A 21,345-nucleotide genomic window follows, 5' to 3' on the forward strand; every position below is an offset into this window, starting at 1 on the left:
ACGCCTCTAGTCACACGCGGTTTTGGCAAATCAAATTCCTAGTGGCTTAACAACCAAGGCACCTGCTGAAACATACACCTACATGCAATGCAACATAGACAACAGATGATGGGACGTGACACAACAGCACCGGCACCACCGTGCTATGTTTGTCAGGCCCTAACCCAGCCATGACAAAAGGGCAATAATGGCCCTGTTAGCAGCCGCGAAGATCGCACCTTTACAAGCTAGCGCGGACCAACTTTCACCATATGTTTATCGCCGTGGGCCTAAAACATCGTGGTCGTCGAAAACTCGCTGCCGAAATGACAAAAAAAGAGAGGAAACGGTGTGTCTTGCGGCGCCATGATGAAAGAAAAAAGACGTCAAAGAAAACACGAGCGCGGACAATGGAGCAAGGGAGCTAGCCACCAAAACAGAAACGGAATGCGGACCGGGGACGAACTACAAGCTTATTGAGGACGGAGAACAAGGAGACATCACATCTGTGTGAGAAGGGAGAGGCCGGTGACGTGTTCGACCGTCGTCGACGGAAACAAGCAAAGAGCACTCCAAAGCGAAGAGCTGCAAGGAGGGAGGCCAATGTGTGTGGTGTCCGACATGCGGCATAAAATAGCGAACTTATAGAAAAAAACAACCACCTTAAGAAAAAGACCAAACAACCCTCGAGATCGCATTTGGATGTGGTCGGGCGCTAGTCTGCCAACCTCTTGTCGACGCAACCCCTAGCCGGATGGCCTTCATGGCCAGTAGCCTTGCCAACCACTGGTCAGACGACCCTCATGGCCGGTCAACTTGCCGTCGCGCCCCCTGACTGGATGGAACTCTTCAACCACCCGACTATCACACGCCAAGCAGGGTGCACGCGCATGCCTAGCTGGCGTGAGCGAAATAACTCGGCAGGGGGCAACAATGCTGACAAGTAGACCCAACCTCGCTCGACACGTGTGACATCGCAGCGTGCGCGACGCAAAGCCCTGCAGGAAGGTGGACCCGAGCTCACCTGTGGCTCATGCGTCATGGTCCCTTTAGAAAAACTAGACAAGTCCATGACAGCCTCATAGATCGGACAACAATGAGCGCGCAAGGGAGCTAACTGCATGAGGCTCAGACAAAACAGATGGTGCGAAGGGCACTCTCAGGCGGCGAGGGTCCCCTGAGGCGGGTACTCCCAACATAGTTTATAGGAGTAATGCCTAAACTTCGGATATGAAGTTTCTACACCAGGCACAAAATGCTCCTGGTGTGAACAGTGAAATAAAGAAAAATAGAAAACAAATGCAAATAATTCTGGATTTTTTTGGCATACTTTAAGAAATATTTGATGTGTATACAAAATTTCATCACAAAATTACATTGGTGGAAGGCATGGTAAAAAAACAAAATCGATGCTTTCAAAATGTTACTTTCAAACGCGTTTTGGCGCTCTGATTTTGTTTTTTTTTTCACGACTTTCCATCAATGTGATTTCTTGATGAAATTTTGCATGCACAACAAGTTAAAGATGCCAAAAAAATCAGAATTTTTTTAAAACTTTTTCCTATTTTTGATTTTACTGTTCACACCAAGAGCATTTGAGCTCCGATGTAGAAAGGTACTTTCACTAAACTTCAAGTTTCTCTTTTACTCCCTCCGTCCTAAAATGTAAAACGTTTTTTGACACTATCATAGGTTACATGTTCTGGATTATTCTAACTAAAAATATCAAGACGTCATGTGGTTATCATATACTACCACGCACAGCAGCTTAATTCCTGATTTTGCGTACACTTGGCTTTTCTTGTAATATATTGCACATACAGCAGATCAAAATTAGGGCACCAATATGTTATTCTATATATCTTTACAACGGCAGGATTACATGAGTGTATATTGTAAAAAAGGGAAAAGAAGTTAAGAAAATGCGTATGCTGGGCTCATCCAGTTATACTTGACCACGGTAATCAAATTAACTGCACCAAGCACTTGCCCAGGCTGTTGTTGATTGGAAAGATTAGTTTTGGTTCCTGCACATGGGAGGAACAGGTTCAAGAATCATCATCACATTGCTTGCCGCGTCAGTACAAGACATCCACTTATTTCATGCTATGAACTGAACAATTGTAAAGCTTAATCTCCTACCTTGATTGACTGCTTATTTTGACCATTACTTGTGTAATTACAACTTGGGCTTGGCTGACTCTGCATCAAGCAATTGTGCATACATATCTGTGATTTCTTTTGCAAAATACGCCTTTGCTTGCGGTCTTTTGACCTACAAAAGTATGGAAATGAAGTGTCAGCATTCCTGCATTTCAATCCACTTAAACAGAATTGATGGGCCTACCTTGAATGTTGGGGTGAGGAGGCCATTTTCTAGTGTGAATGGTTCAGCAACAAGAGTAACAGCTTTGACAAACTCAAAACCTCTTAGCTGATACAACAATAAGTACAGAAATATCATCAGGAATCATTCGATCACGTCCAGAATAGAGAATGTTAGTTATGGAGAGTGTGCAGCAACAGTTAAGAGAGGGACCTGTGCTTCCTTCCCAATAGAATCCATGTCAGCCAGCACAGCAGCTCTTGCTCTAGGATCAGAACAGAGCTGTCTTAAATCCTCATACTACAGGTTAGCAAGGACAAATTAGGCTGTGTTTGATAGCAAACTATTATAAAAACCAAAGTATTGAAAACTACAGTAATTTAATCTGTAGGTACAGAAAACCACAGTTTTGATATAACAAAGTATTTTGAAGTATTGGGAATACTGTGGACCTGTTTGGCAAGAGCTTATATGCGCCAACGAAAATTAACTATCTCGCCGTTTGAAGCAGTTGCAAACGCTCGCATTGCTAGCTAGCTAGAGTTGCAAGCTGATTAACAGCCATGCACAAAGCACCAGCATGCACAAACTAGTACGACCACGGACTAATTGAACGGACGGACAAGCTCGATGCATGTTACACTCACCAAGGATGCAATCGAACTAGTACAACGTACTGGCGCGGAGCAACGACCTGACACTCCGCAACACGGCTATGCCGGCGGCGCACCACGCAAAGTGGAGCGGCGCATGGACGAGAGCGGCTTGGTCATCCCGGCCAGGCCCATCATGCAGAGCGAAAAACGGATTGGACGGACACGACTTCCGGGAAAATCGGAGGAAGCAGCGGGAGGAACCTTTTTGATTTGTTCATGGCCGGTGAACAAGACAGCCTCCACAAACGACAGGGCGGCGGCCGCGGCCAAGGATGGGCTCGTTCTTTTCACATGCTCTGTTTTAAAAAAAGAGGCCCAGGGTTGTTTTTTTATGCAGAGAAAATACCGTGGTTTAGGGAATACTGCTGTATTAATATTGCAGTTTTGTGTGGTTGCCAAACAGCTCACAGTAATTTAAACTGTTGTATTCTCATAATACATAGAGCATAAACATGCAACACAAATATCTAGAGTCTCATTTATAGCTCTGGTTTTGGAAATAGGATCTCTATTTTCGTAATTATACATAAATCACTGTTTCAGTATTCATAATCTGGACCCACGAAAGAAAAAAGTATACATAATCCGAACATACAAGGAAAAAAAATTGATGGTTTACACTTCCAAATAATCGGTATTTTCTAGTTAGGGTTACTCTGATTATGTGTTCTTAAGAGATTAGGAGAAGGTGATGCATGTATGCAACAATCAACGAATATTACCTGGATTCCTTCTAATGCAGCCCAACTCTTCAACACCTCTGGCTCAACTGCAACAACGGCAACTAGGCAAGAATTAAAGCTATCGCCTGCATCCAGACCAACATATTCAAAATATGCATGACCAACATTAATAGTTACAGCAAATAGAAAACCATGATATTACCATATACAAAGCACTGGGCAATGAACTTGCACTTGGCATAAACATTCTCGATCTTCTCCGGAGCTATGTATTCTCCTTGAGCTAACTTGAAAATGTTCTTTTTCCTTGAGGTACGGAGATATAAAAAATAGTAATTTAGGAAGAGAAGCCAGACTAAACAGAGTCCAGGGGAAAGACATGCGGAGAGTATATAAACAACAGACAGATAAGATGCAATACATACAGCACTCAAAGTAAAATAAAAGCCTCATGGAAATATGGAGTGTCTTTCAGTTTTACCTGTCTATAATCTTTAGGCGCCCTCCAGGCAGCCACAAACCTATGTCCCCAGTATGCAACCAACCATCCTCATCAATGACCTCTCTGCTGCATGTTACAAAACACATCCGTATATCACTTGACAAATTATATGAGCCATTTATGGAATCTTACTTAACAAAAGGTAAACAGAAGTAGGATATCAAGTTACGTTTGAACTTCATCTTTATAGTAACCCTGGAATATTATAGGTCCCCGGGCACATATTTCTCCACGAGGGTATGGTTGATCCTCAGATGTGTAGTTCATTTCAGGGACATCCACAAGTTTAACCTCTGAAAATGAAAACAGGGTTTACATTATGAAAGCATGTGAGTGAGCTGTGCAAATATTACGAAACAAATGGAACACGGCTTCATTTGTTACATGAGTAAGAATATTTGATATCTTTCACAACAATTAGACTAATTTAATTCAATCCAATCAGCATGCAGAATCAAACAAATTGAAGAACTTAAAAGTAACTCCAAAACAAATGCCAAACACAAAATATAAAATAATGATTATATGGTATAAGTTTCTTTGATGCAACTATTTTTGTAGTAACCATCAGCTTTCAAAATATGACCATCATTGCAAAATAATCAAATCCATGCAAGTGTGTCATAACTTTAGGGTGGCTTCTCTGTATACTGTTATTGCATTAAGTTGGCCTCATGGGCAATTAGCATCTGTATAAGCACAACTATAGCCAAGCATATCTGATTCCGCGCCTGAAAAATGGAGCTTACCACAAGCAGGATTGGGAGATCCAACATGACCAATTGATATATCACCAACATCCATTAAAGTAATGACACAAGATGTTTCCGTCATTCCGTAGCCTTCAAGAATATCACCACCAAAGCATCTATAAAAGAAAGTGTTATGATTAATAAAGCCAGGTTCTTCATCATGCCACACTAAGGGAGGGCAAATGAAGTTAGCTTACATTCTGAGGAATTCCATTACATCTGGCGACAATGGAGAAGCACCTGAAGACATAACCCTTACTCGTCCACCCAGCCTAGCTTTTATTTTGTTAAATACCAGCTTATCCCACACTGGGGATGGATTCCGTCCTAATGACATTAAGAGTAAAAATATTCATTCATTATACGTATTGGTGGTAAATAAGATTGAATCAAATGATGTTCAGTAAATGCTAAAATGCATCTTTCAGTACAATGAAAACTTCTTGGTAATTCAGATACTAGCTCAAGTTTCAGTGTATGAGTTACATGCTTTAGTGTAACTAACCCAAGAGGATTACTAGCTCAAGCTTCAGTGCACTAACAATACGTGCTCTGTGATAGGAAACTCTGAAGTCATTATAAAGGCTTCCAGCTTCCGTTTCCCGCGCCTATAACCCTATTTCATTTCACAAATAGTGACCTACATGAAGATCATTTGCATATCAGTGTCCAAATGGCTGACTGCACCGTTTATGTTTCTCTTGCCAGCTATATTTGACGATCACGTAATCAGTATACATATACAAGAATAACAAAGCCTTTCAGTCCCAAACAAGCTGGGGTAGGCTAGAGTTGAAACCTATAAGATCTCGAAACCAAGTCATGGTTCTAGCACGTGGATAGCTAACTTCCACGCACCCCCATCCATGACTAGTTCTTTGATGATATTCCAGTCCTTCAAATCCTTCTTAACGAACTCCTCCTATGTCAAGTTTGGTCTACCCCGACCTCTCTTAACATCGTCAGCACGCTTTATCCGTCCACTATGCACATGCACTTCTGGAGGCTTGTGTTGTATATGCCCAAACCATCACGGACGACGCCGGACAACCTTCTCTTCAAGCGGTGCTACCCCAACTATCACGTATATCATCACTCTGGACCCGATCCTTACTTGTGTGACCACCTATCCATCTCAACATGTGCATCTCTGCTATACCTAATTGTTGGACAAGTCGCCTTTTAGTTGGACAACATTATGCGCAATACAAGATCACAGGTTGAATCGTCGTCCTATAGAACCCGCCTTTTAGCTTTTGTGGCACTCTATTGTCACAGAGGATGCTAGAAGCTTGGCTCCACTTCATCCATCCAACTTTGATTTGATGGCTCACATATTCATCGATATACCATCCTTCTGCAGCATTGACCCCAAATATCGAAAGGTGTCCTTCTAAGGTACCACTTGCACATCAAGGCTAACCCCTCCTCCTCGTGCCTAGGAGTACTGAAACCGCATCTCATGTACTCAGTTTTAGTTCTACTAAGCCTAAAACCTTTTGATTTCAAAGTCTGTCTCCATAGCTCTAACTTTCTACTAAGCCACGTCCGACTATCGTCAACTAGCACCACATCATCCGCAAAGAGCATACCACATGGGATATCTCCTTGTATATCCCTTGTGACCTCGTCCATCACCAAAGCAAAAAGGAGGACTCAAAGTTGACCCTTGGTGCAGTCCTATTTTAATTGAAAAGTCGTCAGTGTCGCCATTGTTGAAGTGTATATGTGGATTGCCTAACCCTTTCCATCAGTTCAGACTTTGGTTGTGGTGGCTAGTGCATGAAGATTAACATGGTATCAGAGCCTAAGGTCTTGAGTTCAAGTCCTGGCTTTCACAATTCATGTTACGTTGGCTAGTGCATGAAGCTTAACATGGTATCAGGGCCCAAGGTCTTGAGTTCTAGTCCTGGCTTTCACAAATTACGATAAATTGTTGTTGCCCCCTTTGTGTCCACGTATAGGCCTCTTGAACCATACCTCTAAGTCTATTCACGTGTTGACTTCCTGTATCACACGTGAGGGGGTGCTGAAGTGTATATGTGGATTGTCTAGCCCTTTCCATTAGTTCAAGCTGATGGGTGAACTGGTGAGGTGCATGACTTACAACCAAGAGGTTCAGGGTTCAAAACCCAGTAAACACAATAAATAATTGCGGCTACCCCCACTCCCGCTGCCCATGTCATAACTCCAAAGGAGCATAGACGTGTTGGAGTGTAATGTCCGACCCTCTCCCATAGTTCAAACTTTTCCTTGCATTGGCTAGTGCATAAAGCTTAACAGCCATCACTTGTCTAAACACTTAGGAAGAATTAGTATTGGTCTAGGAGTCCTTATTAGACTATGTTTACTTTCCTTGCACCTCAAGTCTTATGTAATATATATATGCCCTATGGGCTATGTAATAGAGATAAGTTGCATCATAACATGGTATTAGAGCCTAGGTTCAGGTCTCCTCCGGACACCGCAACCCATCCCTGCTCTTCGATCGATTTTTTTTTCGGTCTGTACGATCCGCACATCTCCTGTGCTCATCCGGTGAATTCTCTCTAGATCCACCTCTTCTCGATGAAGATTTCCTCTGCTTCCGCTCCAAGACCTGGTGTGGCTGTCTCCTTTGACCCCGGTGGAACTCCTCTGCATCAACTTGGGCCTCTACACGCTGGACAGCCACGACTCCATTGGTGCTCATCCAGGCTGTTGTCTCCGCGTGGCCGTCGGGGCGCTGCATGTCCCGCACAATGACGTGCCACCCTTCTCCAGGATGCTGCCTTCGATCCGTCGGTTGTTTCCCAGGCCAGAAGGTTCCTGATCCATGCTCCCAAGGCCGTGGTCCAGATCCCATCACACATGACGTCCAGATCGTGGCCCTCGTAGGCGCCCTTTCCAGATCGAGGCTGCGGCCGTTGCGTTGCTGTTCCGCCTCCGAGTGCGTCCCACGCAGCTGTCTCCCGCCGCCCGCGTGTGCTCCTCTTGGCCGCCGTTGCCTCTGCTCCGCACGTGCGCTACTTGCTGCTGCGTGCTCCCTTGGCCGCATCGGGTGCTGTTCTGCTCCCGCACGCCCGTGTGCGTGGCTGCTGCTATCTCCTGCTACGCTTGCTGCTGCTTCATGCTTGTCTGCGCTGGCTGCTGCTAAACCATGTAGCACTCGTGCATCTCTGTTTGCTGTTTGCTGTTTTCTTAATTACCATTGGTCCTTCTCGTGAGCAGACGTATTACTTGCACTAGGTTCTCTACAGTTTATTTTGCAAACACGATGGCTCCTGCATCTACGTCTCGTGTGTGTTTTTTCTTTCTAGTTCTCTTTGTTTTCTGGTGTATCCACCAAATCCGTTGATATTTTGTGTTCCTTATGCCATGCAAGTCCACCATACCTTTGTCCGTCAGCCTTTCTCTGGTCCTGATCCTTTGTATACAACTTTTGTGGCCTACTTGCCCTTGTTGTTTTTATAGGATTTTCTGGACTCTTTCTTCATTGTCGATCTATGCCCATTATGCCTTAGCCGCCGAGCTTCTTTCGCCGTCGGTTGTTGTGGGCTATGATTTTTTATGCAATGCTTTATACCTCTGATGTGCCATCTCTTCGTTACCCTTTCGTCTTGACTCGATAGGTTTTGACGACTCTTCATGCTACGACGACACTTTCAAGACGCGGATTTGGATTATCATTTTTTTCTAGTGTTACACTTCTTCAAATGCAATGCTATTGCATACGCTTTGCATTTGAGAGGGGGGGGGGGGGCTTAGGAAGAATTAGTATGGATCTAGGAGTCCTTATTAGACTATGTTTACTTTCCTTGCACCTCAAGTTAATAGAGATAAGTTGCATCATAACAGTCACAACATCATCGTACATGTCCTTGATGAGGGTAATGTACTTTGTTGGGACTTTGTGTTTCTCCAAGGCCCACCAAATGACATTCCGCGGTATCTTATCTCTCCATAAGTTGTCGTACCAAGAAAATGGCCTCCATAATCGACCTCCCAGGCATGAAACAAACTGATTTTTAGTCACGCTTGTCATTATTGTATGGCTTATCATCTTAATTCCACGGTAGTCAGTACAACTTTGAATATTCCCCTTGTTCTTGAAAATTGGTACAAATATACTCCGCCTCCATTCTTCGGGCATCTTATTTGACCAAAAATGAGGTTGCAAAGCTTAGTTAGCCATACTATTGCTATGTCTCCAAGGCCTCTCCATAACTCAATCATTATAAATATGCCCTCTGGAAATCAATTTGGATAGAGAGAAAAGGGAAATCCTAAGTTGATGACTAAAGTGTGACTTGACCCTAATGATCTCTTAAGTCCAAACTAATAATGGATGACTGAAGTGGGCATATTTAAGCTTTTTACTTATATATGTGACGGAACAAAAGAATCTTTAACCAATTCCTTACCATTAATAATAGCTTGCCTCTTAGCATTATATGCAGCATGAAATAATTGTTCTTTCAACCCACCAGACTCCTTCACAGCATTTGTAATTCTGCATAAATAAGCCAAACATATGGGCGGGTACTATCACATATGATACCAAAGAGGAAAAATATAAAAAAAATACTGGTTTAGTGATATTTACGCAGCATAAATTTTGTTATATAACCGGGGAACACTCGCAAATACTGTTGGTTTCAGAGTATTAAGATCATCCATCAGCTTCAAATTATCCTGGAATGAATGAAAAATACTCATCAAAAAGATGAAAAGAAGCCAACATACAATGTATACACACTACAATATTATCTTGGAACACGAACAATCCTCCAAAGGAGACATTAATGGTCTTTAGTTAAACAATAAATGACCAACAAGTTTGGTAGAACTATTTACACTAGAAACAACTAAAATGTGAACCAACGAATTTGATAATCCACTTCCAACTTAAGTCTGGCAATAACTTATAGAAGAACTGATTATCACTTAATATTGGATGCTTATCAAAATTGTTCTACACGCAGTTATTTGAATGATAATACAAAGCCATTCGTAAACACATTGTCCTAAATAGTCCAGATCTACATACCCCTTGGTAGAACCCAACGGCAGCACCGCGATGAACGAGCCATATTTGGTTAGTTCTCTCGTAGATGTGTGCCAAAGGTAGATATGAGATGTACCTGGGGAGAATGGCGAGTGGTGTTGTCAATAATGTGAACAGATATAAACTGAAAACTGCACAGGAAAACAACAATTATAAGTTAAATTTAAGATCTCACACGTCCGAGGGGTAAAACTTAACGCCCAAGTCCTGGCCTGCTACATTTGCAATGAAATTCGCATGAGAAAGAACAGCTCCCTGAGAAAAAAGATTGGCCTCCAACTTTAAATATCTGAAAAATTAGGGTACAAGAATCCGACTAATGGAGCAAACAAATCATCATAGGAATGAATGTTTTACTTTTGGTGTGCCAGTAGTGCCACTAGTGTAGCAGATAGTGGCAACATCTTCAGGTTTTGGAGGCCGAAAGGGTTGGGGACTCATATGTCCCTGAGTTAAAAAAATAAAAAGAAGTCAATAAATAAATAAAAAGGGGGACCAGTAATAGGGATGAGCATAAAGCTAAAAGTGGTGATATCCTTTATTCAAAATCAAAGCAAATAAAGTATGGATGGTGGTTACACATAGGTTTTGCATTTCAAATCATATTAAATGAAGTTAACATGTTAAGCTCAAGCATGAACAAATACAATCGGTGAATGTTAATGTGTATGTACAGTTGCAACTTATGAACAACTTTGTCCAGAACGGAATTAATATACAGACCCACCACCCTTCGTAGTCATGCAAGATTGCAGTATACACTCATTTGGTCACATGTATTACAATGGAAGTAAAGAGTCAATGTATTTGAGCACACTTACATATTATGTCATGCAAGATTAGTCAGGATATAAGTTGCACATTCTGCTTGAGCCCAATACCGTACCTCATATCATGTGCTGACTGCAAGGCTTAATAAGGTACTAGTCAAAAATCTGAAATGTATAACGGCAACCTAAGTGCAAAGCTATCGCTCAGTCCCCACCCCAGCCCGGAAGGGCACTGCCTCTGTTATAGTGCTGGTGGCCTGGTGCATCTGGAAGCATTGGAACACAAACATCTTCAACGGCGCCCAGCCAAGCTTGGCTCTGTCAGGAACCTGACGATGATCGGCTCAATTTAACACTATCTCACCAAGAAATCCAGACGAAATTGGCCGGCAATTTAGGGTTTGTATTGCTCAAGGAAGGGGAAAGTAAGGTAGCACGCCACAGGCGGCTTTAGGGCAAAGCCCGATACAATAATCCTGGTCCAAAATGAGGAGCGACTAGCGGCTTTATAGCCATTACAGAAGCAGAGCGAGGAAGAAAGTAGAGACAGAGCACATGCCGCTCTGGAAAGCAAACAGTGACTGAAGAAGGCCTTGTGGCCGTTAGATTACAAAGGGACGATCGATAGCAATCAGCCTTGGCGAACCGGTAACTTCGCAGGAGAGCCAGGGGAGAACAGGGGAGAACACTTGTATTTCTTCAGTTAGCAGGGAACGGCGTGACAATTCCCCCCTATTAAGACTGAGCTTGTCCTCAAGCTTGAAACGATGGAAACACCTTTTGAATGAACGCAGAGTCTTCCCAGGTGGCAGCTTCAACTGGTAGGTTAACCCATTTGACCAGCCATCGGACCACGGGTATGCTAATGTTGCCCTGTGGTCTGGGTATCAGCTTCCTGTCCAGAATTGCCTCCGGCTCCATTCTGATCATGCCATCTGATCCCACCAATGGTAAGTGCTTGGACGGAACCACTTGTGGACCAATGTGTTTCTTGAGTTGGCTCACATGGAGGTGTCATGTAGTTGACTACCTTCTGGCAGCAACAGTTTGTAGGCAACCTTGCCAATCTTCTGAAGAATTCTGAATGGACCGTAGTACTTGGAGTGCAGTTTCAGATGCCTGTGCAAACTCAGGGATGTATGCCTGTAAGGCTGTAACTTGAGGTAGACCATGTCCCCTTCAGAGAACTCCCTTTCCTTTCTTTTCTTGTCAGCATAGTGCTTCATCCGAGCTTGAGCTTTGAGGAGGTTTTGCTTGATTATCTCTAGAGCTACCTCTCTGTTCTGAAGGAGATTGTCATTGTCCTCACATATGGTGTCTGGTAGGGCAGATTCTGCAATCATTGGGGGAGGGAATCCATATAAGGCCTGGAATGGTGTCATTTGTAATGCTGTGTGGAAACTAGTATTGTACCACCACTCAGCCAGAGATAGCCATCCATGCCACTTCTTTGGCTGCTGAAAACACATGCATCTGAGATAGTTCTTCAAACACTGGTTTACTCGTTCCGTTTGGCCATCAGACTGTGGATGGTAGCTTGTGCTCATGTGGAGTTTGATCTTGAGGGATTTGAACAATTGTTGCCACAAGTGACTAGTGAATATCATGTCTCTGTCAGTTACAATGACTAGGGGCATGCCATGTAACTTGAAAACGGTATCAGAGAAAGCCCTTGCCACTGATTGGACTGTGATGGGGTGTTTCATTGCTATAAAATGTGAATACTTGGTGAATCTATCCACAACCACCAGGATCAAGTCTTTGTTCTCAGACAGGGGCAAACCCTCCACAAAATCCATACTACTGTGTGCCCATGCAAAATCAGGGACTGGCAATGGGTCTAATAGACCAGGATAAGGACAATGTTCTGCCTTGTTGAGCTGGCAGACTGGGCATGCTTTTACAAAGCTGATGACATCTTGCTTGAGGCCCTGCCAGTGGAAGATGAGCTTGACTCTCTGGTAGGTTGCCCTTTCCCCAGAGTGGCCACCTAGCTCAGAAGCATGGAATGTTTTTAGTATGTCTTGTCTGAGAGCAGTAGCTGTGCCCACCACCACTTTGTTATGGAATCTTAAGATGCCATTCTTGTAAGAGTATGCATTTGAGCTATCTTTGCTAACAGCACTCAGCTATTAACTCCTGCACTTTTGCATCAGACTTGTAGCTCTTAACTACTTCCTGTATCCAGGTAGGAGTGTTGGTACTGACAGTCAGCATGGACACCATGTACTTAACTCTGGACAAGGCATCAGCAGCTCTATTTTCCTTCCCCTTCTTGTACTCCACTCTGAAGTTGTATCCCAATAGTTTGACAAGTAACTTATGTTGTATGCCCTCTGTTAGCTTTTGCTCTTGAATGTACTTGAGGCTTTGTTGATCAGTTCTAATCACAAGGGAAGTGGCCAGGAAGTAGTGTTTCCATTTCTTCACTGCTTCAATAATTGCGAGGGCCTCCTTGTCATATGTGGACATAGCTGCTGCTTTAGGTCCAATAGATTTGCTGAAATATGAGATAGGCCTTCCTTCTTGCATCAAGACTGCTCCCAATCCGTATCCACAAGCATCTGCTTCCAGAATGAAAGGTTGAGTGAAATCTGGCAGGGCTAGGACAGGTGCATTAGTTAGCTTGTCCTTCAGGGTGGTGAAAGCTTGTTCTTGTTGTGCTTGCCAGGAAAATGCATCCCTCTTTAGGCAGTCAAACAGGGGTCTGCAAATGATGCAAACCCTGGATAAATCTTCGATAGTATCCACTCAGCCCAAGGAAACTTCTTAGCTCAGTGACATTTGTTGGTGCTGGCCATTCTTGAATTGCCTTGATTTTTGCAGGGTCGGTGGCCACTCCATCCTTGCTAATAACATGGCCCAGATATTCCACTTCAGATTGACCAAAGGAGCACTTGTCTAGCTTGGCATACAGCTGGTTTTCCTGGAGTATGGCAAATACTTTGGACAAATGTACCTTGTGTTCCTCTAGGGAGTGGCTGAACACTAGGATGTCGTCAAAGAAAACTACCACAAAGCTGAAGGGACCAAATAGGAAGTTCATGAGGGCCTGAAATGTGGGAGGGCCATTAGTGAGGCCAAAGGATAGAACCAGGAACTCAAAGTGCCCTTGCAGCGTGGAAAATGCCGTTTTGTAGATATCCTCTTCTGCCATTCTTATTTGGTGGTAGCCACTTCTTAGGTCAATCTTGGAGAAGATCTGAGCTCCCTTTAGTTGATCCAGCAAGTCTTCAATGATGGGGATTGGGTATTTGTTTTTGACTGTTACGGCATTGAGTTTTCTGTAGTCAATGCATAACCTCCATGTGCCGTCCTTCTTTTTCACTAAGAGCACAGGAGAGGAAAAGGGGCTGGTACTAGGCCTGATGAGGCCAGCCTTTAGTAGGTCCAAGATGATTTTCTCCAATGCTTCTTTCTGATGGTGGGGAACTCGGTAGGGCCTCCGGTTTACAACCTTTGCCCCTTCCACCAATGGAATTCTATGGTCGCAAGGCCTGCTAGGAGGTAATCCAGTAGGTGTGGAGAAGACTTTCTCATATTCTTGGAGAACTGGTTGGAGCTCGGGGGGCACTTGTTGACTTGCTGCGAAGAATTCTGAACAGGCAGTAGTAAATAAGAAGAACCCACATACAGCCTGCTCCATAAGCTTGTCAGCAGTGTCTATAGTTTCAGGCGGTTGTTCCCATGGTATAGTCTCATCTACAAAGGTCACTTGTGTCTTCTGTGGTGTTGTGACACTCATCTCCATTAAGATGAAATCCATTTGTATAGGACTATACTTTTTGAGCCAATCGACCCCCAAGATCATGTCATAACCTTTAAGTTCCAGAACTCTGAAAGTGTCTGTAAACTGGTGGCCTTGTATGGTATAAGGGCAGTTGTAGTTTGTAAATTCACTCCACAACACTCCTCCACTGGCCACAAGTACTTTGATTTTAGGTGTGGGACACTGTTGGGGTGAGTAACTTTGCTGCCATCTCGGGGGATACAAAAGTTGAAGTGCTGCCACTGTCTACCAGGGCTGTTGCAGTGGCTGTACCAACCTTAACTGTAAGGATGAAAGTGTTTTTAACAGCTCCAATGCCCATAGCAGCATGCATGGACACCTGCAATATTGTTTCTCCTGGAGGTGCTTCTACTTGTTCCAGCTCTGGGTCTTCAAAGTCAGTGACAAATATGGTTTCAGATTGGTCCATTTCCTGGGCTTGCAATGCTTGGATTTGAGCCTTTTGACTCATCTTACAAACTTGTCTATGTCCTGGTACCCAAGGCTCCCTGCATTTGTAGCAGACCTGGTTCTGCTTTGCTTGTTGGATCACTACATTTCTGTTGAGTGTGTTCTGAGGGACTGGTTGTTTAGGAGTGCCAAAAAGGACCTGCCTTTTGGGTTGGGGAACATAAGCTCTGACAGTAGGGGCAGATTGTGCTTTTTCCATACGTCTAGCATACCACACTGCTATCTGCATATCCTTGGGTTTAAAACACTCCACATGCCCTCTGATGTAGGGGTTTAGGCCATACATGAAGCTAGTGACATAATAATCATCAGGGATAGCTGGGTTTTCTCTTCTCATTATGTTCATTAGTCTCTCAAAGTCTTGCACATATGCAGCCACAGTAGATGTCTGTTGTATGGCATGAAAAGAGCCTACAACCTCACATACAGAATCCACTGCAAATCTGTCAGACAGGTAAGAGCAGAATTTATGCCAAGGTACATTGCTAGGGGCATATCCTGTGCCTCTCCACCATTGCACAGCAGGCCCTTTCAAGTAGGATACAGCCAATTCAGTTCTGTGCTCAATGGGCGTCCTTGCTGCAGCAAAATATTGGTCCAAGTTCTGAATCCAGGAGTCTGGGTCTTCTCCTGTAAATTCAGATAAGTTCAGTTTTGCTGGTTTGACAGTGAGCACATTTCTTCGTCCATCCACCGGTGTATTAGGTCTGGACCTTTGAAAGTTAGCTTCCAGTTCATCCTCATCTGCAATGACTTCCACATTCGCTGGCGCTTGACGATTTCCTTGCCCTACAACAGTTGCTTGCTCTGCTCTTTGCTGGCCAAAATTGGGGTGTCTGTAGGGAGCTTTGGCCGTGCCATCAAGGTTCAGTTCCTTGCCATTAATTTCCCTTAATGTTGCTGTCCCAACTGCTGAAGGAACATTTTTATCTGGCATAGTTACTGACGGGGGAGTTGGCTGGTACTGCTTGGGGCGCCCAGCCGGAATAACAGGTGACTTGTTTGGGGCGTCCTTCTGTGCACTTGCCTGGGCAGAGTGCTCATCCGTCACTTCTTCAGGTTCAGGCTCTAAGAGGAGACGCCTGAAATTTTCCTGGATCTTGTCGAAATTCTTCTGCATAGTGGCAAAGTTCCTGTTGACCATACCTTGAAATTCTCTGAACTCCTTTCGGTCCTCCTCTTGCTCGCGCTGCAGCGTCTTTATATCCAGTTCGAGCGCATCCAACTGGATGTCAGCCGAAGTTGCAGATTCATCGATGGCCATGGTTGCAGAAGGAAACGAGCCCCTTTCTACAGAGCAAGGGTTGGGACGGGAGGGATTTTTCAGGAAGGACCCCGCAGGTACCGCAGTCTACCGCCGCCTACACCGCCGCCTACGCCCGCCGCCGGTGATGCATGGTCAGATCTCAGGGCCTGGGGTTTTACCACCGCGAATTACTCGCCGGCAACCAGGTTGAGTTCTTGACTGCACCCGAACTTTTGCCTCTCCGGCCGCCACCACGCGCTCGCCGCCGCCCAGATCTTAGCTCTTTGAGGGATTTTACGGTCGCCCAACCTCTAAGCTGTCAGAATCACGCCACCGCCGAGAAGGGACTGGCTCACGATACCAATTGTCAGGAACCTGACGATGATCGGCTCAATTTAACACTATCTCACCAAGAAATCCAGACGAAATTGGCCGGCAATTTAGGGTTTGTATTGCTCAAGGAAGGGGAAAGTAAGGTAGCACGCCACAGGCGGCTTTAGGGCAAAGCCCGATACAATAATCCTGGTCCAAAATGAGGAGCGACTAGCGGCTTTATAGCCATTACAGAAGCAGAGCGAGGAAGAAAGTAGAGACAGAGCACATGCCGCTCTGGAAAGCAAACAGTGACTGAAGAAGGCCTTGTGGCCGTTAGATTACAAAGGGACGATCGATAGCAATCAGCCTTGGCGAACCGGTAACTTCGCAGGAGAGCCAGGGGAGAACACTTGTATTTCTTCAGTTAGCAGGGAACGGCGTGACAGGCTCGCCTGTTTGAGTGACCAAGTCGGAAGACAGGCAAGGGGTGTTGGGGGGTGGAAAGGGGCTGGCCGCCCTGCTACCGGTAGCGACGGAGTCTAGCGGCTGGGGTGTTGTGTTGTAATATGTGGGTGTTGCCCATTGTTGGGTTTGTACTAACTCTTCTTCTGTCAATGCATCAAAATGCAAGGCTTTTGCGTTTTCTCATGGAAAAAATTAATGCATATTCTAACATAAGCATCAGCGAGATGTGTCAGTTTTGTACCTATCTGCGAAATGATTCCACAAAAACCAACTAAGCCCGTTCCAGATTGATGTCGGCAATAATGGCTATAACATTAATATTTCTCAACTCCACATACACATAAACAATGATTTACCAACTAGTTTAAATGGTATTGTGTTGACTGGCAACATTCATGAAAAGTGACCTGTATGGTGTTAAAGGATCCAACAAGGTTTGTACAGGAAAACTCAATGATTATTCAGAAAGCCCACCTGTCTGTGTAGCATGGAGTAGGTTATGATTTCCATTCCAGCAGCTGCAGGTGAAGATGGCATATTCTCATCGATTCCACCAACTACCTAAACAGAAAATATTAAGGAAAGACTAAGAATGAAGGTTTTTTAACAATCATGGGTTTTTCAAATTGCATATCTTAATCGTAAATGATCTGCACTTACCACGATAAGGCGCACACAAGGCATTTGAGTTATAAAGCTTAACAACTGAAATGAGCAGACAAATGTAAGTCAAAATAAGTTTAAATTCATATGTTTTTGAGTACTTCCTTATCAGAGCCTATCTCATTATACAGTGCAAAGCTAAATGCAAGCTGATGTGTATAATATGATTTAGCATCTCATATAACATACTAGAATTAAATTAGGATTAAAGACCAAGTCAAACCTATTGCCAGATCATCGCACACACACAAAAATTGTCGCCAGATCAGACCCCAGTACCCAACACTTCGGTGATGCATGTATGCAGATATGATCCAGAACTAACGGCATTTGATATGCATTCATAAACTATACGAGCTTTTGACACTATGAAGCACTCCTGAGAGTGAGTATATGAGATATATATAAACAAAGCCCCGAGTAGGATAACATCAACACTAAAAGGAAGACTCAGTTTCCATTTACCAGGAGTGTGCTTGCCAGTTGCAAGCCTAGCTAGGACCAGCATGACAAAGAAAGCTGTAAGGGATGCCCCTACAGTATAAATAGGAACCCAAATTCACATCCACGAGGACTTAAATCCATGTAGCGGGATTGGACATCCACTCCCCCAACCAAGTGGGCTAGGCTCACTTTCTACCAGTGTGTCAATGTAAGGTTACAGGTTATTCAGTGCTCTTCTATAAGTGATGTTTTAATGTATTGTACAAACTAGGAATAGTCTAGGTTTGGATAAATCATTGAAGCTCACAGTGCTTAGTGTTTGAGGAACACAGAAGATAGCCTCTACTGATGCATGATTCACAATGAACTGAACTGCATCTGGACCTGTAGACAGTAAGAAAAACAAAATCAGTCTCTAATATGATTAAAGGGAGAACAATGATCGTTCTGTGCTGTGGACATACCAAGAGTATCATATAGTGGCACAGAAACATATGAATACGCAGAACAAGCATTGTCAACTATGGTCCACTCAGGTCTGTTTATAAAATACAGACCAACACGTGCGCCCTGATTCAGATCAAAAGAATACTCGAAGGTAAGTTGAAACAAATTCCCTATAGGGCAATTCAAGTGCTATTTCAAGACATCAACATCTACAGCTTTATCTGAACAGAAAGAAAAGGATAAGTGCCTTTTTCAGACACTGATGGCTCACTTTAGGTATTCCATGACAAATAAGACCAGAACCTATTGCAGTCCTGCTTGTGCCAGCTTCTCCATAAGTCATCCATTTGTAGCTGTAATGTTATTTCTCGCTCAAGAGCTAGGATAAGATAAGCAACACTACAAAAGGTAAATTTAAGGCATGCATCAGATAATTGACCCTTACTCTCCAATTGTTCCATCTGCATGGACCCTTGTACCTAGGTATCTACAGTCTCTGAAAGTCTCAACTGCATTTCTGTCCAATTAAAGATAGCAAGGACACTATACATGAGAGATTGTTAAGGTACTGCGATTGGAATAATATGAAATACAACCATATAGACACATTAGGAATAGCTAGAAACTTTTTGCATGGCACACTGATAGTCCATACTGAGGGTCACTTTAGCCAAACATCCCATCAGCCCAAGGTTTTCAAAAACAAGTAAGACTATGAATATCATATCATTGAGCATTTAATTTTCTTATCACCAACTTAGGCTGCACCAACTCATTTTGCCAGTTTTAAACAAAATCTTCAGACAAAAGCTTCTGTATTATATTCAAGTTATTTAGCAGCTCTTGATTAGCGGCAAGTTTCCTCTGGCAGCAAAACTAAGAAACCAAGAAAAAGAGAGTCCCAACTTGCATTAGGTTGTGGTTGTCGGACGCCCCTGATGCTCTGATTAGCTTTCTGGCTACCGATTGTAATCCTATCAGTAACTAAATTAAGCTCCCTTTTTCACCGCAAAAAAAAATTGCATTAGTTTGTGCCAAACCCATGGATTTGCTACTCAATAGAAACAAGCGCATTAGAATAACTTCGATGGCACTTCCGGATTGTATCGCTTTCTGTGAGCTCTAGGTCGCCCTGTGCTGTCATAAGACTCTTTTTTCTAACTTAATGAAATGCACGAGAACATATTCTCTCAAAAACAAAGAAAAGAACTACAGTGATAAAAAACTGAAGTGATTAACACCAAGGGTTCTACCGGCTAGCACCGTGGGCAGGCCAGCCTGGGATCGTATCCTCACTCCTGCTTTATTTAGCCAGTTGGCTAGTTTCTCCTAGCTACCATTCATATTTATTTTATTTTTGATAAATAACTGAAGTATTTTGTCAACGCCGCCTATGTCTTCTAGGCATAGCCGGTCCCAAGCCCGGGTAAAGGAGGAGGGTGTGATAGGCTTGGTGAGCCAACGTAAAAACTAGCCAATCCCATGGGTATGAAACCCATTTGAGCGAGAATAGTACTAGGATGGGTGACCTCCTGGGAAGTCCTCGTGAAAGGGTTTCATATCTAAGGGTTGTGATAGGCTTGGCGAGCCAACGTAAAAACTAGCCAGTCCATTGGGTATGAAACCCATTTGGGCGAGAGTAGTACTAGGATGGGTGACCTCCCGGGAAGTCCTCGTGAAAGGGTTTCATATCTAGCCTACCCCAACTTGTTTGGGACAAAAGGCTTAATAGATCTTATTGATCTTATTATGACTGAAGTATTTTGTCAGGAGAGAAATTAAGGTGAGTATGCTTACACAAAGTTATCGTGCAACGTCCCAATGTCTGGGTAGTCTGAAAATCTATCTATCAGCGTTATAGGTGAATGTGCAGATCTGCAGAAGATTAGAAGCGCAATTATGAGTCACGAAATAGGCAGAAATGCAACATAATAACATTATAGTTCCTGAATGTGCAGATCTGCCAAAGATCAGAAGCGCAATTATGAGTCACGACATAGGCAAAACGCAGCATAACATTATACTGCCTCAAGAACCTACCGGTACACGTTCCATTTTCCAGTCTGCAACTTCTCGGGGAGGACAGCGCTGTAGCCAAGCACTGGAGAAACTATTTGCGGTAAGTTTCTGACGACCGGTAAGCTATATTTGAAACAAATGGAAAAAAATCCCTGTCGCTCGCTCTCTTGGGGGTACTAGTACGGCAGTGCCGCCCAGCGAGTCAACGGCGGGCAGGGGAGGAAAGAGAGAGGGCCTGGGATGCGTGCGTACCGTGGGCGTACTCTCCTGCGGTGGGATTGGGGGCGAGGCTATCGGAGGTGCGGCGGGCGGCGGTTGCTTGGGGCTGGAGGTGGGCGGAGACGGCGCGGAGGCGGCGCTCGGTTGCGTCCATCGGTGGGTTTGCCGTCGCTGGCGCTGCTGGGCAGGGTAGGTGGGGGAGCGGAGCAGAGGGGAAACGGAATGTGTACCTCGTCGGAGAAGAGCGGAGACGATGGTGTTTGGGCAAAACGGGCAACAGAGGAAGAATTTCTTCGAACTAGATGATACCCGCCCGTTGCTGCGGGAATTGAGAATTAGTTGCAACATACTATATGTTATTAAGATTTGTTTGTATGGAAGATGAATATTTAATATTAAAGAGAACTAAAAAAGAATATATGTATAAACAGAATATAAGTAGGATAAGAGAATGCATAATTACATTTTTTTTTTAGAAAAGGAGGATGCACCCCGGCCTCTGCATCTGGACAATGCATGCAGCCATATTATTAATTAATTCACAAAGACCACATAAGGTGATACATCAATAA

At 43.9% G+C, this 21,345-nt stretch overlaps 1 protein-coding gene and 1 pseudogene across 3 annotated transcripts; both read right to left on the reverse strand.

Annotated features, from left to right (window-relative positions):
• Positions 1 to 1,712: 1,712 nt before the first annotated feature.
• On the reverse strand, positions 1,713 to 21,094 carry LOC125551037 (long chain acyl-CoA synthetase 6, peroxisomal-like). Of its 3 annotated transcripts, none has more exons than XM_048714188.2 (24): positions 20,807 to 21,094; positions 20,576 to 20,636; positions 20,333 to 20,410; positions 18,981 to 19,052; positions 18,807 to 18,888; positions 18,553 to 18,658; positions 18,396 to 18,472; positions 17,642 to 17,686; positions 17,456 to 17,542; positions 10,303 to 10,392; positions 10,121 to 10,200; positions 9,928 to 10,021; positions 9,484 to 9,572; positions 9,302 to 9,390; positions 5,096 to 5,225; positions 4,896 to 5,014; positions 4,316 to 4,439; positions 4,126 to 4,212; positions 3,847 to 3,950; positions 3,684 to 3,769; positions 2,519 to 2,605; positions 2,327 to 2,413; positions 2,122 to 2,254; positions 1,713 to 2,006 (listed from the first exon to the last, which is right to left on the reverse strand). In XM_048714188.2, the coding sequence occupies exons 1-23, from the start codon at positions 20,925 to 20,927 to the stop codon at positions 2,159 to 2,161; spliced, it is 2,091 nt and encodes a 696-aa protein (XP_048570145.2). In that variant the 5' UTR covers positions 20,928 to 21,094; the 3' UTR covers positions 1,713 to 2,006; positions 2,122 to 2,158. The 3 variants fall into 3 exon arrangements, with proteins under 3 accessions (XP_048570145.2, XP_087374149.1, XP_087374148.1); XM_087518023.1 differs by having other exon boundaries at positions 3,684 to 3,730; positions 20,576 to 20,645; positions 20,807 to 21,082; XM_087518022.1 differs by having other exon boundaries at positions 20,576 to 20,645; positions 20,807 to 21,081.
• On the reverse strand, positions 10,399 to 17,448 carry LOC147975149 (uncharacterized; annotated as a pseudogene).
• Positions 21,095 to 21,345: the final 251 nt, after the last annotated feature.

Source organism: Triticum urartu, chromosome 4A (assembly GCF_056163025.1).
Source record: "Triticum urartu cultivar PI428250 chromosome 4A, HENAU_Tu73, whole genome shotgun sequence".
Lineage (NCBI taxonomy): Eukaryota > Viridiplantae > Streptophyta > Magnoliopsida > Poales > Poaceae > Triticum > Triticum urartu.